The sequence below is a fragment of the Calidris pugnax genome, unplaced genomic scaffold (genome assembly GCF_001431845.1).
Source record: "Calidris pugnax isolate Ruff unplaced genomic scaffold, ASM143184v1 scaffold32, whole genome shotgun sequence".
Lineage (NCBI taxonomy): Eukaryota > Metazoa > Chordata > Aves > Charadriiformes > Scolopacidae > Calidris > Calidris pugnax.
Window position 1 is genome coordinate 8,368,861 of NW_015090783.1, and position 21,374 is coordinate 8,390,234.

The 21,374-nt window shown below is 40.6% G+C and overlaps 1 protein-coding gene across 4 annotated transcripts; it reads left to right on the forward strand.

Annotated features, from left to right (window-relative positions):
* The first annotated feature begins 1,520 nt into the window (after window positions 1-1,520).
* PRR14L (proline rich 14-like) lies at window positions 1,521-21,166 on the forward strand. 4 transcript variants are annotated; one of them, XM_014963159.1, is made up of 10 exons: window positions 1,521-2,006; window positions 3,444-3,525; window positions 4,720-8,368; window positions 8,459-10,579; window positions 14,181-14,249; window positions 15,013-15,181; window positions 15,465-15,571; window positions 16,602-16,673; window positions 17,355-17,823; window positions 17,988-21,166. In XM_014963159.1, exons 1-9 carry the CDS (start codon window positions 1,560-1,562, stop codon window positions 17,629-17,631), a joined length of 6,993 nt encoding a protein of 2,330 aa, XP_014818645.1. In that variant the 5' UTR covers window positions 1,521-1,559; the 3' UTR covers window positions 17,632-17,823; window positions 17,988-21,166. The 4 variants fall into 4 exon arrangements, with proteins under 4 accessions (XP_014818645.1, XP_014818653.1, XP_014818636.1 ...); XM_014963167.1 differs by lacking the exon at window positions 17,988-21,166 and having other exon boundaries at window positions 4,720-4,776; window positions 5,662-8,368; window positions 17,355-17,973; XM_014963150.1 differs by lacking the exon at window positions 17,988-21,166 and having other exon boundaries at window positions 17,355-17,973.
* The last annotated feature ends 208 nt before the right edge of the window (window positions 21,167-21,374 follow it).

Here is a 21,374-nt window from a genome sequence, read left to right on the forward strand (position 1 = left end):
AGAAGGGGTGTCTCCGGTGTGGGCGCGCCTCTCCCGCCGCCGGTGGGGAGTGAGCAGCGGCGCCCCGGGGCGAGTCGCTGCCAGGCGTGAGGACGGGACTGCCCGACCCGGGGGCGGCGCGGCCGAGCCGGCACCGGGGGAGGCACCGGCGCGGTTGCATAATTACCGAGAGCGGCGGCCTCCTCGGGCGTAGCGGGTCTCGCCTCCGGCCGGGGGTCGGTGCCTGGGACGAAGGAGAAGGGCGCGGCAGGGGTTTGGCTCCGCCGGTGCCGGGTCGGTGGGAGCTCCTCTCCTGCTCCAAAACCGGCTGCCGGGGCACCGGGCTGAGGAGGGTCCCGGGGGCCGGGATGAGCGGGGAAGGCGGCGCTGGGTCCAGGGCCTGTGTGGGAGAAGCTGTGAGGCAGGGAGCGTGATGGAGGATGTCCTGGAAAGCCTTCCTTCCAGGCGGAAAACGAGGGGAGGAAAGTTGGTCGATTATTTTTATATTTTTTTTTTCTTTTTCCACCAAAGATCAGAAATGTAAGAAAATCTCAGGAAGAGCAGCGAGGCATCAGTTCTAGCGAAGGAGCAGGGTGTCTGGTTTGCGTGGCAGGCTCTGGAGGTGTGGGAGAGGCGACGGTGGGGCTGGGGAACGGCCTCGCTCCTGACTCCCCGCTCTCCTTAACGGAGCCTTGGCGCAGAGACTGGAATGCTCCCCCCTCCTGTCTTAAAAAGCTGTTTGGAAATATTGCTTCTCGGCCTTTTGAAGATCAAGTGTAGTAACTGTTCTTATCAGTTTAATATCTATGTTTTTTAGGGCAGCAAAGATGATTAAGGGATCGGAGCATCTCCCTGATGAGGAAAGGCTGAGAGAGCTGGGACTCTTCAGTCTGGAGAAGAGAAGGCTGAGGGGAGACCTTATTAATGCTGATGAGTTTGAGGGGGGATGGAGCCGGACTCTTGTCAGTGTTTCCCAGTGACAGGACGAGGGGCAACAGGCACAAGCTGGAACATGGGAAGTTCCATTCAAATATAAGGAAGAACTTTCCAGTGAGGGTGTCAGAGCCCAGGAACAGGCTGCCCAGGGAGGGTGTGGAGTCCCCTTCTCTGGAGATCTTCAAGCCCCACCTGGATGCTCCTGAGTGATGTGCTCTGGGCAACTTTGGCAGGGGAGTTGGACTAGATGATCTCTAGAAGGTCTCTTCCAACTCCAACAATTCATGATTCCGTACTTTTCCTAAACATAGATGCTTGAATCTTGAAGAACGAAGCTTCTCTTTTAATCTAGAGGTCGCTCCTACGTACGTCGATTTAATGTTGCTTTTATTTTTAAGGTAAACTGCGAAAAGCCCAGGAGGACGGATGCTCAGCTGCCCCGATGCTGTCATCTGGGGTGGAACCTTTTTCCAACTCCAACAATTCATGATTCCGTACTTTTCATAAACATAGATGCTTGAATCTTGAAGAACGAAGCTTCTCTTTTAATCTAGAGGTCGCTCCTACGTACGTCGATTTAATGTTGCTTTTATTTTTAAGGTAAACTGCGAAAAGCCCAGGAGGACGGATGCTCAGCTGCCCCGATGCTGTCATCTGGGGTGGAACCTCTCCTCCATTCCTCCGTGCCCACCGCCCTGGAGGGGCTGTACCTGCCGGGGAGCAGCTCCACAGGACACATGGCTGTAGCAGAGCCCAGGGGGGGATTGGATGCGGCGTCCGAGGGAGCGAGGCCTGCGCTCACACACAGCGACCGGCTGCGGGGCACCACGGGAGTGGAGAACTTCTGCCAGGAGAGAGAGGATTTGGGTGATGTGCTCACGGTGACTTCTCAGGGGCCCACAGAACCCCCTCCTGAAGAATCAGTAGAGGCTGGAGGCCTTGAAGAGGATGAACAAAACAAGAAAAGCCACTTTAGGAAACTAGACTGTTGTGGTGATGGGTACCGGAAAGAAGAGGAGGCGGCAGAAGATGCTGAGGAGCATCGTGCTGAATGCTGTGCTTTAGCTCCTGGGGAAAGTTGGTCAAAACAAGTAAGGAAATCCCAAAATTCATGCCTGGGTGGTATTTTGGGTTTAGGGTTATAGTGACCAGGCAGAGGGCTTTGTCCATGTGTTTTTCTGTTTCTTATTCCTGTCTTCTGACGTGTCTCGTTATTGGGATTATCGTGGCTCCAGTGACAAATTAGACTGTGCTGCAGTAGACCAATAGTATCTTAAAATATCAAGCTTTTCACTTTCTTGAATACTGTTGGAATGGTGTGAGGCAGGTGTGATACACAGCAAAGAACAAAACTGGCAGGTGACTGAAAAAGAAGAGAAAGAACTTAAAAATCTCCTCGACCACTATCTGTATTTTGGGGGGGCAGCATGTTCTGCTGGTACCATCATCCCCAGTCAAGGTACTCACCACTAAATAATAGCTATTTCGGTCTGGTAATAGTATTAAAATGCTACAGAGAGCTCCCAATTTAGTATTTCAGTTTTTAATCTAAAACCAAAAGATTATTATTTTTTTTTATGATTATTTTTGTAATCAGTGAGGACATCACTGTTAGTTTCCCCTTTCAAAACAGGAGACTCGCATGGTCATGGCTTTGCTTTTTTTCTCCCCTCTAGCAAACATGATAAAAATGTTATTTCTAGGCAAAGGATTGCTGAAAAATGTACCAAAAAATACTCTATTAAAAGCTAAAGGGTCTCAAAACTACCTATTTAAAAAATGAGATTTTTAATGACTTTCTTGGTCAGTTTTCTTTAGTTTGTAAATACTTTTCACACACACAGAGAACATAGGGGAGAAAACCAGTATTGTGACAGAATGCACACCAGCCAGGAAATATCTGGATAAGGTGCATAGGTGCCTATTTTACATTAATTACTGGATGTTGCATAATACTAAAATACTTTGATGTTTTCCCTCTGGATTTTGATATCTGTTTGATTTATTTGAATGTTTGTGAAAATAAAATTCACTAAATTTTCCATAGCCATTCATTGTCCAAGAGGAATTTTCACATATTTCAAAATGTGGGTAGTTTGGTTGTGGGGTTTTGGTTTGGTTTGAGGTTTTTTTGCAAGTAGACCTAGGCCATTGATTCCAGGGTTTGTTTTTGAGCCAAGGGAAGGAGGGGTAGAAGGCAGGTTCTAATAAAGATGAGAAGCAGTGTGTATCTTACCAGAGGTGTACAGTAGTGGTGTGGGGATGTGAGATAGGCTTGGAGACTGGATTACTCTTCTCATTCAAATTTGTGACTGTTTGGATTTTAAACCACTTAAGTTTCAGCTGCTTGTGTGGCGAGACTTCATTGCTGCTAAAAACAAATGTTTGCTGAATGCATTGTTATTTCTGAGGTTTCTTGGTGGTTTTCTTACTCAGAACTAAGCTGGCTGAGCAGGTGCAGTCCCTGAAACGTGCTAAACGCGTCAGAAAATCCATCAATCTCCATTGATGCTTTGGTCTTGTTTCAGGAGGACCCTCACTTGGACCCGCCTGAGGTGAAGCCCTGGAGAACCTGTTGCACTGAAACAGTGGGATCTCTGAAGAGCACAGGTGCATATTTCAGTTGTACATCCTCTGCTTCTCTCCCAGGTTACTTTCTGTCGATGTAAAATCGATGAACAAGTGTAGGACAGCTCATTTATTTTGCTTTACAGTAGAAACTATTACCCTGCAGAGCTAGAGCAATACGAAAACTTAGTCCTCTGCTTTCTCCTGACAGTGTGGGTACTTTCCTGAAGACCTTTTATGTATAAGACGTGTTGTACTTATTTAATTCAAATACTTATTTACCCCAAAGCAGAAGGTGTCATTAATAGCAGATATTTTGCATTTCCTTATGTTTCAAAGCTGGATTATATGAGAGCAGTAATAGCAAAGATGTGGAAAAGTATGACTCATTCACTTGCTAATGTTTTAAAAAATAAAAATAAAAGTGCAGAATCCAAAGGCAGAGGACAACAAAATTAACTCTTAATTTTCTTATAATCTGTAAGCTTCTAGCTCCAAATACTTTGGTCACTTTGCCTAGTAATTATTTTCTTTTTCCCTCCATGCTCTCATAACCAAAACTTGTATGTAGTTGAGGAATGCCGTTTAGCCTTGGTCCTTAGAAGAAAACACAAAAAAGATCTGCAGAAGTCTGCACAAATGTGTTCCTTGTAAAGTTTTGAATATGAAGATATTCTAACAGTAACTGTAATTTTACAAACTTACAAAAAAGTAATCATAATTGCTTGGAGAGAATGAGATATGCATTATCTTCCTACGGGTGATGGACTGACAAAAATGCCTTCAAGGCAGAAGAGATGGAAATGGCTGCTCGATGCACAGCCTTATTTCTAGGATGGACCAGATAAAGTACCTGGCTGTGTTAAGCTTTGATGTTGCAAATAAGCATTATCATGTTGGCCATGACTTCATATTGAGTTATGGTACCTGCATCCCACCTAGCTCAGTATTAGGGGAATCTGAAAAATACAGGTCTTTGGGTGCCTGCTGCTGCTGGGGAATGTCTCTGTTGAAGAGGATTGCATTTGTTTCATTAGGTTTGTGGTGGGTAGTTTGTCTTTTTCTTCTAAAGGCTTGTAGTAGAATTGCTAGCATCAGTTCCCAATCTTAAAAATGGTTTTGTTAACCAACACTGTACACAATATTGTGTGCAATACTAAAAGAAACTTGGTAATCTGAATGCCTTCTGAATTTAGTATATGGTTCTGACTTGCTTTATTTTTTCTTATGCGGAAGAAAACCGTGTTCAGGTGACAGCTGAAACTCTGCCAAAGCTCACTGAAGAAGTACAAGGTATGAAGGCTGATGGGACTAAGATGTTTAGTAAAGCAGGATACAGGAGTGACGGAGTGAGTAAAGGTCTTCCACCTGAGAGCAATGAATGCCCAGACGTAGACACAGTCATGGCCAGAGCTGGCGTTTCAGAAACCAGCACATTAGATTTTTTAGAGCCTTTAAAAGTCATGGACGTTGAATCAGCCACAGAGCATCCACAAGAAACAAATGAATATAATGGGTTGAAAGCTGGTACTGCCATGCCATTGAGAACAGGGGGTAATATTGTCTCTATTTTGGAGACTAGAGAAGAAAAGTTACCCAGACGAAATCCTGTTAATGAATTCAGAACATCACTTGCTGATTGGCAGTCTTGTCAGCAGGATGAAGAAAACAATACTTATGACTTCTGTACTGGTCCTGTACCTAAACAGGATAATGAACCTCATAGGTTGTCATCAGTAGAAAGCTGTGGAACACTCTCCACAAAAAGTTCTGAAGCTTTATGTTCGGTTCTGAAAAGCATCCGTTACCTGGACTTTAGAAATATGCCACTAGAAAACAATAGTACTGCAGTCCATGGATTTATCAATGAAACCCCCAAAAAGTATCTTCCCCAAAACACCGAAAGTCAGACTCACTATGGTCATGGAACTGGGTTTGTAGAAAATCCAACCTCCTCGTCCGTAGCAGTAGAGCAGGTCTCAGTGGTAAGGAGAGAAGAATTATCTAGTGCTAAAGTTGATCCCAGGGAAGTAAGCGCTAGGATGGGTAAATCACACAGCTCTGGATTTGAAGAGGCTGCTGAAGTCCGGAGAAAAATTGCCGTGGGAGATAACGTTGAAGTTGGGAGCTGGCCTGAAGCTCAAGAGGGTGCTAATTCTGAGCATTGTCATTCTTCAGTTTTTAGTTCTGTTGCTTCATCTCCTGAGGAGCTCTCAAAAGAAAAATTAAAAATGGTCCTGTCAGAAGGTGATAAGTTGGAAAAGGACCAGTGGCAATTCCCTGTCGGTGATATATGCAAGGACAACATAAAAGAAAATAGCCTGTTTATGGAAACGAGCAACCCCGCTTCCCATGAAATGGGACAGACAGACACATGCTTTTGTAATACCTCCAGCAAAATTTCTCCTCCCAGTAGCTACAGCTGTATGGATCTTAGCACCAAGCTAGAAAAAGGTTCACCTGAAGCACAACTGCTCGAAAAGGAATCTGAGAGTAAAACAACATCAGAAGAGTTGGCTGGCAGTTTAGTTGAAGCTACAGAACATAACAGTAATGACAGTTTGTCTGGTGGCAAAGAAACTAGTTTGATTTATACACTAAATGTATGTCTACCTCCTGTTGCACAAAAATCAAGAGAACCTCATCATAATGAGTGTCCTTGTACTGTTAATGAAGTTTCAAGCAGGGACAAGGCTCGGAATAATCTATCTGGAAAAGAATCAATTGGTGCTTCTGGAACAACACAGGAACAAGTCACTGAAATTGTGCTTCATAAAGACAATTTCAAGTCTTCACTATGTTCCAGGACTTCTGATGACCCTAAGATGACAAGCAAAATTTCCCAAAAGAACATGAAGTCTTCAGTGGGAAATACAGAGAATGTGGTCACTGCTTCAGTAAATGAACATGGTGACACATGGAATTGTAATAATCAGAGTATCAAAGAGGAGTGTACAGCTGCCAGTGCTTCCTGTGTTTTATCAGGGAGTACACGTGTAGATGATGTTCTCCTGAACAGTCATACTTTTAACGTTGAGGTTGATGAGAAGATTGAGGAAAATGATAATTTGGAAGGAGAAACTTCAGTTGGATATAACAGTAAAAAGGTGATCATATTTCCAGAAGTATGCTCCCCTTTGGCATGTGGATCTCTTCCTTGTGAAGGCGAGGGGGGCAACAGAGGTGTAGATCTGCATGGGGTAAATGACATTGTCACAGCAAAAAGCATGTTTTGTTCAGCTCATACTGCAGAGAAAGCTACTGCTACCTTGGTAAGAGATGAGATTTCAAATAAGAACATGGAGGTTGTGAAACAATTTGATCTTTGTAAAGTTACAGATGGCAGTGAAATTGTTTGTGACAGAGATGAGGCAAAAGATCAAACGGGCATGTGTGCTCTCCAGGCAGATGGATTTGATAAAATAAGAACTGTGGATTCCTCAAAGGCTCCTGAAGGCAATCACAGAAATAAGAGTAATGAACGGCTCTTAGTCAGATATTTGAAGAAAGAAACCTGTGTTCATAACTTTGGATTTTGCAACTCCTCATTATGCCCAAGGAGAGAACTAGACACATATAAGAAGAAACAAGTGTCATCACTTGCAGCTAATCCCTCTGAGTGTAGTGTTTCAGCCACTGGTACGTGTCCCTTATTCAGCAAGACAAATATTCAAACACAACGTGCTGCCCAAACAGAAAAGACCCTTCATCCAATGGAAAATCAGTGTCTTGCATCTCAGAGTGAGTTTGAGGGCCCAGTTACAGGCAACAAACATCATTTAGAAAGTTTAAACAATCAAGCAGACACTGTATTACAAACTATGGCTACTTCTGGGGAAGAAACTAAAATATCAATTGGCTCTCGTCAAAGTGAAGAGATACTGATAAAAACAGGTGGTGACCTGCCTCTGTTAGTTCATAAATATGCAAAAGACACTTTTCAAGGAACTCTAAAAGAGAATGTAGTGGACTTGGACTCTTTAAATGGTGTGAGAAATGAAGACTGTTCAGGGTATATGGGCTTTACCAGTGATCTGATTGAGAAGAAAACAGTCGAACTAAAAGAACACAAGAATGGATGTGAAAGAGAAGATAAAGGAACTCTTGAAGAAAGCTTTTCTGATAGCAAATCGCATTCCTCACAGCACACCTGCTCTATCAAATGTGCAAAAGGGAGTGCAGAGCTATTGTTTGCAGGAAACAGAATGCAGCCATCTTTGCCAAAGATCAAATGGTTGGTGGAGGACCAGGAAAATACAGTTAGTACCCAATTTTTGCCTTTCTCATCAGTCCATGGGAGTCTGTCCTACAAGCCAGAAAATATGAATGTGCTTTCAGAGACAGAAACCAAAAAAAGTCTGAGAGGAAGTTCTATCTTAAATAACTCTTGCCCACAGTTAACATTTGAGCCTGGTAAAGAAACTGAAGCTCAAAAGCATATAGGTCCATCCTGTTTTGGAAAGTTTGACATCCAAGAATCTTTTAATGAGACTCAGGCAGATTCAGAAAGACCGTCAGCTCTGAGCCTGGGAATCACTCTGCCTGAGAAAGAAGAGCTGTGGATGTCATCTGAGAATACACAAAGGAATAATTGTGATTCGTCTTCAGCCAAAGTTTTTAGCAAAGATTCTTCAGTGACAAAACTTTCTGTACCAACGTCTGTTAAAAGAAAAGGCAGCAATATTGAGATTCCATCTTCAGAGAATGAAACAAAAACTAGCTTTCTGACAGGTGCAAAAAGCTCAAGAGTTTGTGCACCCAGCAAAGAAAGTCTGAGAGAGGAGGGGCACAGCATGCTAACTGTAAAAGACATGAATGTCACCTCACCAAAAAGTGCTCACTGTGGAGAGAAGTTTAAGGACACATCTGTAGAAGAGAAGATGGGAAGAGAAGTAGCTTCTAGAAAGAAGTTGCCCATAAATTCTTTTCTTGATGGAGAAGATGATTGTCTACAGGCCTTGTTAGAAGATTCAAAAGGAGAAGTAGCTTCTAGAAAGATGCCCATAAATTCTTTTCTTGATGGAGAAGATGATTGTCTACAGGCCTTGTTAGAAGATTCAAAAGAGTCTGGTAGCAAAATAGTCCCTCTTGATACTGAGGTTTTGGAAGAAATCCCAAGAGCTGACCTAAATAATCTTTTAAAAGAAAGGGGAAATGCTACAGAGCTCGGAAACTTAGCAGGTACCAGTCTGCTTTCAGATGCTGTGCGTGATTGTCAAGCTGAAGACGCGTCTGATGCAGAGGCTTCACCAAAATTGCAGTATAATACAACACCCACGATTTATGCATGTACAAGTATGTTCTCAAACAGTTGCAAAGAATCATCCCCAAACTGTGTGGTTTGCAGTGAAGCTTGTGTGCCTTACAAATTACATGCACAGAGCAAAGATAACGTAAAGGAGGTTGCCGAAGGCCAGGACACTGTAACAACTCGTTCAGGCTGCAAGGAAAATGAAGCTTCGGGTTCAGAGAGACTTGATCAAATACAGAAATGTCAGGTGCTTAAACAAAAGAAGCATGAGAAGATGGGAATACGTCTGTCGGACAAGGCACAACAAAAAAACCAGAAGTCACAATATCAAGAGAAAGCAAAAATCACACTGCAACCAAGTATGTTGCACGGATCTGAACTCTTACGCAGCTCTTCACATGAGTCGGTGACAAGAAATATGAAATTTGACGGTCCCTCCGAGGAGATTTTTGCTGTCAGAAACAGTGAAAATCAACTATGTAGCACTTTAGAAGAAGTCAAAAGGCCAAAGATTACCACAGATATTATTAGTTCACAGTTTTTGAAGACTCAGGATTCAGAAATGGAAAACCTGAACCTTAATTTAGGGTACGATGGAATCCCTGGTGCCTTTGAAACTACAAATAAACTAAGAGGACCTCTTCCATTAAAAAGACAGCCTGGAAGGACATGCAAAAAAGTTCCCACATCGTATCAGCTAAAAAGCATAAGAAAAAGCAAAAAAATTAGAAGTTCACCTATTTCTGAGATTCCCCCAGAAATATTCCCTAAGCAGGAAAACACACTTCTCAAATCTTTGTGCTCTCCATGTAGCCCACCGACAATGGAAACGGAAACAGCCATGCGATGTGTGCGTATGCCAAGGCAGAGGGCCAAGAGGTGCAGTTTGTTGAACAGCTTGAAATTTAGAAAATGTACCAAAGAGCCAGCATTGTTGGGCAAGCTGTCTGCAATGGCCAGCAAACTCCTGGCGCCTGCCCAGAGCATCCAGAACTTAAAACCTCAGCCGTATTCTTCTGAAATTCTTCCAGTGGCCGAGAGGTACAGCCAACGTAGATCTAAAAATCTATTGGAAGCCTTTTCCTGCATTAACAGGAGCGTACACTCACGCTGGGCTGACAGTTGGTGCACCAAGATGTTCAGCTTTCAGCCTTTGGCACTTTATCCTGTAGAATCTACCAAAATACTCTTTTCAGACTTGAGCCACAAGCCTCCGACCTCTTTCTTGGAAACCCCGGTTTTCCCAATTTCTTTTCACATCAAATTGGACTCCAGTCCCGTGACAGACCGCACAGGGATTACATCGCAGCACTCTGTACAGCACGGACCCGTTTGGGGAGAAATGTCAGCGCCTCCTTCAGAGTGGACTTTCTCTTTTCTCCTGTCTCAGAGCTGGTCAGATACAACAGTTTACAAGGAAGGTTCCAGTCTAGCTAACGAGCTGCGTTCCTCTCTCTCTGTAACAAGCCCAAGGACTGTTGCCCTTCGCCGGGACCGTAGAAGAAATGCCGTAGCGGAAAGAAGAGGACGTTGCTCTATGCTTGGCCTTCACACAGTGTTAGCACTTTCCTCCCCTGGATGTTACAGGATTTGGACGAGAAGAAGAAACTTAACCAGTCATATTCCTACCATCCAGAGACTATTTATATCGCAATTCGCACAGGGTTTGAAAGGGGCAAGGTACCCAACTTCTGTATCCGATGACCTCGTCTCTTCATTGCCATACTCATTGGGCAGGGTCCTATCCATATGGAGTCAGCACGGTCCTTCTGCCCGTCCCTCCGAAATCACTCCTCTCCATTCCAGTCACTGCAAGTGGCAGCCAAGTGTGGGCATCGAGAACAGGTAAAACCCATCAACTTATTTCTGAGATTAAATATGTATAGGGTATGTACTTGCTCCTTTTTGGGAGGGAGAGGGTAATTGCAGCTTGCGTTGGAGGGTCAGTTTCCCCTGCTCCAAATCTACACATTCTGCTCCAAAAATGGCTCAACGTGGAAGATTCTTTCCTACGGAACAGTCTGTTAGCTGAATTTATATATACTTGCCTTCACTTCTTTAATACTATCCTGTTTTGGCAGAATGGCTAACTCTATTTTCTTCTCCCTTGCAAAATATACACACCATGCATCAGAATATATAATGCAGAAAGGTGAGCTACTTCATTAGGTCTATTCAGAGTGACTGCAGAGCAACTGGATTTCTGAGGTAGGAAAGTTTTTTTCAGAGGTCTGAGCCACAAGTGCCACTTGGAACCACTGCAAAATGCTCAATATCAGATGAGATAGAATCCGAAGGGGTGGAGGGTGGCATTCGCTTACATTTTTAACTGTATTCCATGACTGTTCTGTGCTAATTGAAACCTCTTTATGTATCCTGTGCCTTTTGATAGTATGTGCCCCATGTATTGTTGGCACAAGCAAGGATTTAGCTCCAGTTCAGGTTGGTAATGATTTTTTGTGTGTGTCATTCTCATTATGAGTGGGAAGAGGACTGAAATTTACTCTGCATATTTAATTTAACTTTGCTACAGGGCTTTGAGATCTTTTCCCTAAGAAACAGAATAAGAGAAGAGATTCCTAGCTGTGTTGAAGAATTTTTGCATGCTCTTGAGCAAAGATTTTGTCCTGTATGCCTCAGTGACATGGGGCAGTTCAGTCCCTGATTTTATAGTCGTGAGATTCCTGGACAGCATATAGGCTCAGGAGCACTGTAGAAAAGAAGATTTGGCTAATTCTTTAGTTTAATGTGGCAGTCTTTAGAGAACTGTTGAATTTGGCTTATCTTAAGTCATAGCTTGACATATGTATAACCAAAAACCTTGCCACATAACTAATGCTGCATTTTGCTTTGTATAATTGGGTAACACATCTTTTAGATGTGTTTAAGCATATTAAGTTTAATCGTATCACTTATTACTATAAATCCTAATGTCTACAAAAGTTGTGAGTGAGCTTATAAGTACTACTCCATTCTGGGAGTTGTCTGCACTAAAAGAACAAAGTTGAATAACGCCATAAAGACGATTTTGCAGCACGTTCTATTGGACCTGCAGTCCTTTTCGTTCAGTATATCAGGCTGAATTTTCTAGTGTACAAATTAGTACTCTGGAAATAATCATGCCAGTAAATTACATTCTTTAAAAACAAAACAAGCACCTTTTTAAAGCTTAGTTCTGTGTATGAGGTGAATTTATTAATTTGTATTGTTGAGGCATGTTATCCTGGGACTGGGAGATCAGAGCTGACTTTACTCTCTTTTCTCCCATCCATAAGTCTGTAGAGTCCTGGGCAGCTTGTTACAGCGTATCCCGTTAGCTACAGTATGAGAGGATTTAATTCCTTGATGTAAAGGGTAATTTGAAAACCAAACGTTTTGCTATGAATGATCTTTATCCCAAGGGGAGAGAAGCCAAATCAAACCTTATCACTTCAAGTGAAAAATAACCCCAAGTTAAAATAGTGTAAAACTCAGTTTGTTTGTTCTCTAAAATATCTCACAAATATGTGTGTGGGGTAGCCTTAAGTCTTCTGCCCCACTCAGATTTTCTTTTAAAGTGAAGTTATTGTAGCATGCAGTGAGTTAAAGAGAATGTTTGCAGAAGTTTAAAGTGCAGCAAATAAATTCTATTCCTAAAACAGTTAAGTAAAAATTGGTATTAAAGGTTTGGCTATAAAACAATATCTCACAAATATGTGTGCGGGGTAGCCTTAATTCTTCTGCCTCACTCAGATTTTCTTTTAAAGTGAAGTTATTGTAGCATGCAGTGAGTTAAAGAGAATGTTTGCAGAAGTTTAAAGTGCAGCAAATAAATTCTATTCCTAAAACAGTTAAGTAAAAAATTGGTATTAAAGGTTTGGCTATAAAACAATGTAAAGAACAAAACCTAACATTTTAGATATATAACACCATGTTAGGTTTTATTTTGCGGAAGATTGATAGCCTGTTGTCATCAACTAATCATTCTTCTTTTTTTAAAGGTATTAACAGGAATAGGGACAAAAGGATAATTTAGTAGATCTTTTGTGAATTTCTGTGTACACAAAAATAAAATCCCCTATGAAATAAATGTTTGGTATATAAATACAAGAATAGAAGAAGTATGTTTGGTGCAGTATAAAAGCATTTTCACCTCCCAGTGTGACAAGAGTCTTTGCCTGTTTTGATTAAGACAGTTAAGAATCAGAAAAATTAAAAAGTGGCTCCAAGTTCTCTGCAGGGCCTTTTTCTTCTGGAAGAGATCTTTCCTCTTTAAATAATTTCATTCATTTTTCATGTTTTTAGTAACCAGGAAAACAAGGAACTAGAGTAGTTCTCCTGTCTAAAAATCTTCTGTCACTTCCACTGGTAGTAATAAAGCATTCTTTAAGTGAAATCTTTTTTCTAATTAATGCTTATTGGGATTCAAAATTTCTAAAGTGGTGGGGATTTTTTCCTCTCCCTGTAATTTATTATTATTGCATAAAGCAGCACAGTCTGCCTCTGGCACAGATGACTCTGACACACTATTGATGCCTGTTGCAGTAGAGTTGGGATAGTGAGTGGAATATTGAGAGAAACAAAATGTTATAGTTGTGATATTAAACGATGAACACAAGAAACAGGTCTTTCTGACCTTCTTATATTTGGTCTTATCTGTGCTGCCAGAACGGTTGGTTTTCATTTATTTTGTAATATTCCAGTCTGGCTGTAAATTCTTTGCTTTAGAACAGTGAAGTGCATTTAGCTGTTCGCTTGGGAGGACAGCAAATAGAAAAATTGCCATTTAATGTAATAAAAGCTGTCCCAACTGATTATTTTTTTTTCCTGCTATTAATAGTGTGGGCACAAAAATAAAGCTTAATATTAAAAGACTTTGAATTGCTGTGTTGATTTTTATGCCATAGAATTATGGTAATTACCAACCCTTATGGAAAGGCCTTTGGTTATTCCAATCCATTAAGAATATTCAAATAAGATTGTGGGAGTTAGAGACAACAGGGAATTAATCTTATGCAGATCCTTCATTTCACTTGTTATTGTTGCCACTGTGCACTTTTTTTTATTTAGTAGCCAAATCCTTCAAGGTTTTTGGTTACTTTAATTTTAAAAACTAGGGCTTTTGAATGAGGAATGTAGGGTTTCATAGAAATAATTACAACTTTCAGACTAATACACTCTCCCTTTGTTTCTCTGCTTTTATTTCCTTTTCTCATCACTACCATTTTTAAGTGAAAGTAAGACTATTTCCCTAACAAGCTGTCAGTGAAATTTAGTGGACTAAATGGCAGATGTGGCTTGTTCTTGTATTGTTTTAGTCTTCATTCTCATTCCTGATATTAGCATTTTTTGTCTTACAGTTCAGTTCATACTAATAATTTTTCCCTCATGTTTTTTATCATGTAGACCTAATTTCTGTCTGTCTTTTTTTTTTTTTTTTTCCTTTTTCCTTGTTGTTTTGACCCAGCTATGCCGTGTTACCGCACTTACCTGTACAGAGTATGGAAGCACTACAGGCTGCAGGTCGTGAGATACGGTGAGTCACTTGGACTTTGACATTTATTCTGAGTAGTGGGAGCACAAGCTTTCTCAGAAAGACGTTGCTTATGACATTTTGGCTTTCAGCTTTTGGCAGTTCACATGAAGAATAGCTTTCTGATTAAAATGTTAGGAAACTAAACTGACTGGATCATGTAGTGGAGAGGTCTGGAGGGGTGTTAATGCAAACACCATATAGAACATAAACAGAACAACTCTGTTACCTTCAACCCTGTTGTGTCACTTCTTATGAAATGAATACGTGAAACTATAGAAGTTAGTTTCCTTACTTGGATATATGTACTTTCTGTCTGAGCAACTGGACGTTAGGTGCTGAAACTTCCTTCTGTTCTTTTCAGTGTTGGGATGGCAGATATAAAAGCCATCTTTTAAATTTATCTGTAAACAAAAATTAATAAATTAATAGTCGTGTCAAAGAAATTTGTTGGCAAAAAAAGGAGGATTAATCACTATCAGAACTGCAACCTGTTTAACTATACAAAAAGGGAAAGAGTGGCTTTAAGATCTCATGTTCAAATACCCTGGCAGTTTTGTTTGTTTCAGTATCAGTGCGAGCTGCGGCAGGTTTTGGTGGTATTTACGTACCAGAGAAAGAGTTTGCCCACTTGGGTGATTTCTGTGAACTGCATTGCTTTTTGTGCCCATATTGCAATTTAGGAACATCACCTGAGAGCATGAAATGCTGTGGCAGCATAAATTGGGTACTAATCTACGTATGTTCCCTTTTTGCTCTGTTACAGTCTGGAAACTTCATTCCCTCTTCCGTTACCAAAGTCTTGTGCACTTCCAGAATCCTTGCCATCTCCCCCCAGGCTTCCAGCACCAGAGCTCCACATCTGTGCTCTTGATGAAGCTGATGCTTCTGTTCCAGCCTGTCTTAGATCCCAAGATGACACAGAACCGAAAAAAGTGAGTTTATTTTAGATTTTAGGTATCTCAGGCTCTTGGTTCCCCAAAACTTGAAGCTGATGATGATGAATATTACCTAGTAACTGTTAAAAATGAGGAGAGAAAACATGTTATTAGTCCTAGTCCATGCTGCTGCTTTCTTGTGTTCAAGCAGAAGGAAGGTGGCAAAACGAAAAGGAATGTTTTTTCTATAAATAATGTATACTCAAGATAAAAGGGAATTCTTTCGACTAGCATGGTCATTATTTCCTTCCTTTTAACTTTTTCTTTTTTCTTTCTTAAGATTGAGTCAGAAAAGAGGCCAAAGAAAGTCTCACAGATCCGAATCAGGAAAACTGTTCCTAAGCCAGACCCTAACCTGACTCCAATGGGGCTACCCAAACCAAAAAGGTGAGGGGGATCTTTTAAATGGGCTCATATTACCTTCTGTTGGTCACGTTTCCTGCAAAATCATTTCAATAAACGCCTCTCTTACCACCACTATTTTGTACCCTCCCAGTTGAGTGATGTCTGATGTTTGCTTCCTTCATAAGTAAAGATTGACAGAGCTGTCTCCACTCTATAAAAGACTGAAGAAAGAAACTGGTCTTTGAACGTAACTTTTTTCAAGTGAGAAAGGATAAATAAAGGACTATTGGATATGAACTGCTGACTGGGGTATAGGCAAAATGGGGAAAACGAAGCTGCAATGGAATGATTTTCTAAACAATCTCTTCATATTGATAAACGTACATTTAAAATACGTCATTCCACAATGCAGTGAGATGAAGTGATACATTAAGAAACGTTGTTGATGCAAGTTATGTTGGAGTTCTTCACAGTCCCTTCTTTGTTTGTGGTTTATCATCTTAGGGAAACACTAGTTCAGTGTAAATGTGAGTAATCACAGTGCCAGATATTGATAAAGCTTTTCCAATCAGTCATCTAGTATGTCTTAAACTAGAAGTGCCAGCTTTGACAAGGGAATGCATTTCTTCAGAGATCAGCTTGCTAATTAAGTATCAATAACTGACTTTTAAAGTAGTTCTTAAGGGATGAAATGTTAATCTGCCAAACTCTTAAGTCTTTTCTTGGGTTCCACAAAAAAGTGACCTGTGAAGGGATTTCCCTTTTTTCTTCTGAGCATCATTATTTCAAACCATCATAGAATGCTGGAAGGAACATTGACTTCTGCAGAAATGGCAAATCTTGACTCAGAGCTTATAAAAACACTGCATGAAATTAGGTACTTAATGACTTCATTTTTCATTCCTCCCTCTCCCCAGTTAGAATCTAAATCTACATTTTAAGATAAAGCATAATTAGCTAGCGTTTAAGCATAGAACGTAAACCATACTTGTTTCTTGTAAATCTGCTTGTTGTGAAGAGAAGTGGTTGCCAAATTCTTCTTTCTTGATTGATTTGTTCATTACTTTTTCAGGCTTAAGAAGAAAGAATTTAGTTTAGAAGAAATTTACACAAACAAGAATTATAAGTCCCCTCCTCCAGCCAGGTGGGTTCTGCTTCCTCATGAGAAAACTAAGATCAGTGTAAATTACTTTAGCAGAGAGAGTGAAAAGATTAAGGTGTCTGAAAGCAAAGAGGGAGAGAAGTTTGGGTTTTTTTAAATTGCTCTAGTTTAAAGTGGTAGAGGAAGTTAATTCAAAAATGGTAACTTACTATTTGGATGGAAAGTAGAGAAATAGAATATAAATTAAGAATTTGCAGCTGTTTAAGTATGGATTTGTATATTTTTTTAATGTACTCATTCATTCCGGCCTCCATCCAAGTACAGTACTTTTTCAAAATTCAAAGGCAACTAAATATTCTCTAAAATACAAAGAATAACTGCCTGTCCTCAAGTATAGCAGTATTATCAAGACTGTTACTTTTTTTTACTGTTCAAATCTATTTATTCTAGAAAATCAAGACTATAATTGTACTTTTGAACTGCAATACAGATAGAAAGAGATTCAACCCAAATGTCTATGCACCAATAACAAATTAATTAGCTAGCAAGAATGTGGAATTGTAGGAGGTGGGAGCTGTGGATAACTATACATTACAAGAGCTGTGGAGGGTCTCAAAAAATGTAGAAGTTGGAAGCGTGTTTACTTGTGCTACGAAATCACCAGTCTCCCTGTCCTTAACTGCTTCTTGAGCATTCATGAGTCCTGTTCTTTACTTTTCCCAGGAGCTTGGAAACAATCTTTGAAGAGCCCAAGGAGAAAAATGGACGCTTGATCTCTGTCAGCCAGCAGAAGAGGAAGCGGATTCTGGAGTTTCAGGACTTCACTCTTCCCCGGAAAAGGAAGACACGAGGCAAAATCAAAGCAGTGGGTAGTTTCACCCGAGCAAAAAAAGCTGCGCTGCAGAGTGCAGAGTTAGATGCTCTTCTGATTCAGAAGCTAATGGACCTTGAAGCTTTTTTTGCAACGGAGGCAGAGGAGGAGCAGGCCTCTGGCATCTGAGGGAGCCATTTAGCTGAAGATGGTCCAATCAGCTCCTCTAGTATATTAGTCCCATTGGGAGAAATCTACTGACTTCTTCATACATCGCTCTACCAGTCTCCTCTAATATCTCATGATCAGTTTTTGGCTGTGGCTCTCTGTAAGGTGCTAATTTTTTTTTTTTTTTTTATGCTATTGGAGGGATTCTTTTAGGTCCCTGTTTGAGTGTAACACAGCCACATACAATTTACCGTTCCTTCCCCAACAACTGGAAATTACTGCTAGCGTTTAATTATGTTAAAGACCTTTTTGGGGGTAGAGTAGGAGTATAAAGGAGGAAGTAGTGCACCTTCAGTGATGCTAGAAGATTCTTTTAGGTCCCTGTTTGAGTGTAACACAGCCACATACAATTTACCGTTCCTTCCCCAACAACTGGAAATTACTGCTAGCGTTTAATTATGTTAAAGACCTTTTTGGGGGTAGAGTAGGAGTATAAAGGAGGAAGTAGTGCACCTTCAGTGATGCTAGAACTCTGTACTCCAGATCATTTGCACATTTGAGTCTCCTGTTGTTACTGTAATGGCTGTTTTGAACAACCTGACAGAAGAGAGATGGTCTTTGATAAAGATGCATTCTAGCAAACACATTCGTGATACACCACTAACTTTTTAATAATTAAAAGTAGCTGTCTGGGTTTGCTTCAGTTGTTTCTTCCTTCTGTTTACTTAGGAGGTCCCTTCTGAGTTTGTGCCCTTCCTGGCTTCAGGCACCAGAAGTCCCACATAACTAGATGTTAAATAACTTGCACTTTGTATATATTTCTTTATTTGCTGCATGAGGACACCTTTTAACATGACTGAGCTCAAAAAAAGGTAATATTTTAAGAAAAAATTGTGCCCAGTACTAATTTTCCCAAATAGTAGAGTTTTTAACTACTTGGCTGATGTCAACCTCTTCTCCAGAGGAGAAGGTAATTAGCCCACAAGGACGTTAAGCTGCAGGATACGTAAGTAGAGGTTTTCAGTTAACTAAGCTGAGCTGCTGTATGCAGGGAACACCAGCAAAATCTTTGAGACTCATTTTTAAGTTATTTTAATTCTAGTATAAATATCAACTTGATTTTAATGCCAACGAGAACATTTTTTTTCCATCTTGAGGGGTGTTTTTACCATTTTAGATTTACAATTCACATAGCTCAAAATGAGATGTTCTGTAGACAGCACTGTTGTTCATAATAGCCAGTGTTGTACAAAGCATGTGGAAAGCTTTTCTTTTTTTCTCATTACGTCAGGCCATTTGTAATTATCTGATGCAGCAATTTCTCAGCTCTACCCTTTTGCAGGAAGAGAGCTCCCTTCTGGGATAACTTCTGTTAAACTTACTTGAAGCATAATTCAAAATGAATGCTAGCTGCTGTTCAGGTAATTTATGTCCTTTAGTGCCTATAGAAGTTATTCAGGCAAAGCTGTCGTTGCTGGGATGCTCAAATTTGATTAGTCTGTTCTTTCTTTCACTTGTCACTTGAAACTTGCACTTTCTTATTTCCCTACCCATATAATAGAGCTTCTATTTACCTTCAACATGAGCAAATATCTAGTGGGTGGGTATTTTTAATAACGTCCCAATAAATGCAGGACTGAAAATACCACCATTATCTTCTGTTGCTCTGCCACTTCTGTTACTGGCCAAACAGAAAACTAAGAATTAACAAGTGATCTGTTGAATTCCAGAGCTTTGAAAGCAGAAAAATGGAAGAGGATTATTACACTGTGTGTGTCTGAGTCTTGAAAGAAATGTAATCTGGGCTTGTTCTGCTCCCAGTTTATGTGCCAGGATTCCTAGGAGTTTACATTCTTCTTTTGGAGACTAATTCTCTTTAATCAGGAAGACTGAAAGAAAGAAAAGAGTACACAAAGTAGCAGTGTTTGGGTTTTGAGGGTAAAATAACAAGGCGGGCAAATTTTGAAGATGTTGACATACTATTTCAGCAGCAAGGTCTGGTTAACCTGTTTGGGCTGCTAGAGAACATTTTAATTGATCTTCTTTATTTTTATAAAAAGAAATCCCTAAAAAATAAAGGTCGACTGCCTTTTAAAAAATGTTTGAAAATTTCCCTATAGTGGTTATTAGCCCAATTATTGACTGGTTGGAAGATGTAGCAAGAGTGAGATATATATTTTTATGGGTTCATGCTATAGAATGGGATTGTTACACAGCATTCACTCCCCTTCTGTTAATAAGGGAGGGCTGTGACAGAATTACTGGGGCTTTTAAGGAAACAAGGATGGGAGGTGAGGAGGGGGTGAGGAAACTTGGGTCCAGGCAAATGTGCTTCAAAATGTGGAATATGTTGTGGTTTTCCATTGGGTTGTGGGTTTTTTGGTTTGGGGGATTTTTTTTTGTTTGTTTGCTTCCCTGCTCTGTCTTGTTTCTGATTGCTTGGAAATGACATTTCTTAGCTTTCCTTTTAACAGCTACAGCAGAGAGAGCAGAGCAAAGAAAACACTCCATTCTCTTTTGTTTACAATAATTGGAGGAGTTACAAAATGATGTTGCAGTTACCTAGCTTGTCCCAGACCTTAGTTTGTGGAAACACAAATATACAGCATTATTCTGTTCTGGTTTAGAATTTGTATGATGACAGAGATGTAAGTTAATGGAGACAAAGCATCTCTTCCCTCCCTCTAGCATACAGGTGTCAGTCATGCTTGTGCACTTTCTCATTTTCCCTTTCCCTCCTCTTTCCTGTTTATAGCACTCATGGAACAGCCTTGTTCCTTGTGGCTGCTGCTTGTACACTGGGAGCAGTGACTGTGCAAAAGCAAGGTATTGCCCACTCTGAGCTGCTTCTGTCCCAGATAATTGAAAGAAAAAAGTATAGAGAATGCATCTTTTGGGGTCTTCCCTCGCTGAAGGGTATGTACACTTGCCTTTTCATGAAGTGAACCCACTCCAATGGGAATATTTTTGTATCATCATGGAAAGACATTGTACAGATTGCTCACAGAATGATGACCAGAGCAGCTTGGGACGAATTGCAAAGCTTTTGCCATGTACTGTCTCTCAGTAGTAAGTTTTGGAGAGCCAGGCAGCTCTTTGCAAAATTTGCTGATTATGGGAGGAAGAAAGATCACTTAAAAATAAATAACTAACTCTTATTTTCACCATAGTAAGACTGGAGCAGCTAAGGCTACTTAATGTATATTACAGCATTTGCCCAGCTGGCCTTGTGGCTGCATACATTTGAGTTCTGATGCTTGCTGGATGTGATTTTCTGCAAGCAGTTCTCATTTATTGTGTTTGATTTGAGGTGAGCCTTTGGTATATTATGTTCCAGGTGCTCTTCTAGAATGTGGATGGTAACTGTGGATTAAAGGTCTGTGTGATGCTATCAAGTTAACGAACAGCTCAATGAGAATTTGTACACTTGTGCCATTAGCCTTCATCATGCTCTTGGCATTTTGTTTCTGTTCAATATTGTGTGAATCTAAAATTTTACTGTTTCTTTCGTGTGTGTTTTTAATTTATGGAAATAAATTTTTCTGAGACCCTTTCAGTTTTTTTAAGGCCTTCTTTAGGCTTGTGTCAGTAAGTATGCATGATCTATCTGTCATAAAATCGTGTATAACCCAGATGTATTGCTATTCAGCTGCTTTTGGCAAAGCTGGCAGCTGCCTTTCTTCCCTCTCCTCATCACTTCCTTCTCTGATGGAAGTGCAGTGTTAGGTGGGTCCCGCAGGTGGCATGGAAGCTCCAGTACAGAA

Bases quoted from the DNA above. Each gene is read 5' to 3' on its own strand.
- PRR14L (XM_014963159.1), top strand. From the start codon at position 1,560: ATGCTGTCATCTGGGGTGGAACCTCTCCTCCATTCCTCCGTGCCCACC. The intron at 10,580-14,180 runs GTAAAACCCATC...GTTTTGACCCAG, and splicing joins AGTGTGGGCATCGAGAACAG to CTATGCCGTGTTACCGCACT. The intron at 15,572-16,601 runs GTGAGGGGGATC...TTACTTTTTCAG, and splicing joins GGGCTACCCAAACCAAAAAG to GCTTAAGAAGAAAGAATTTA.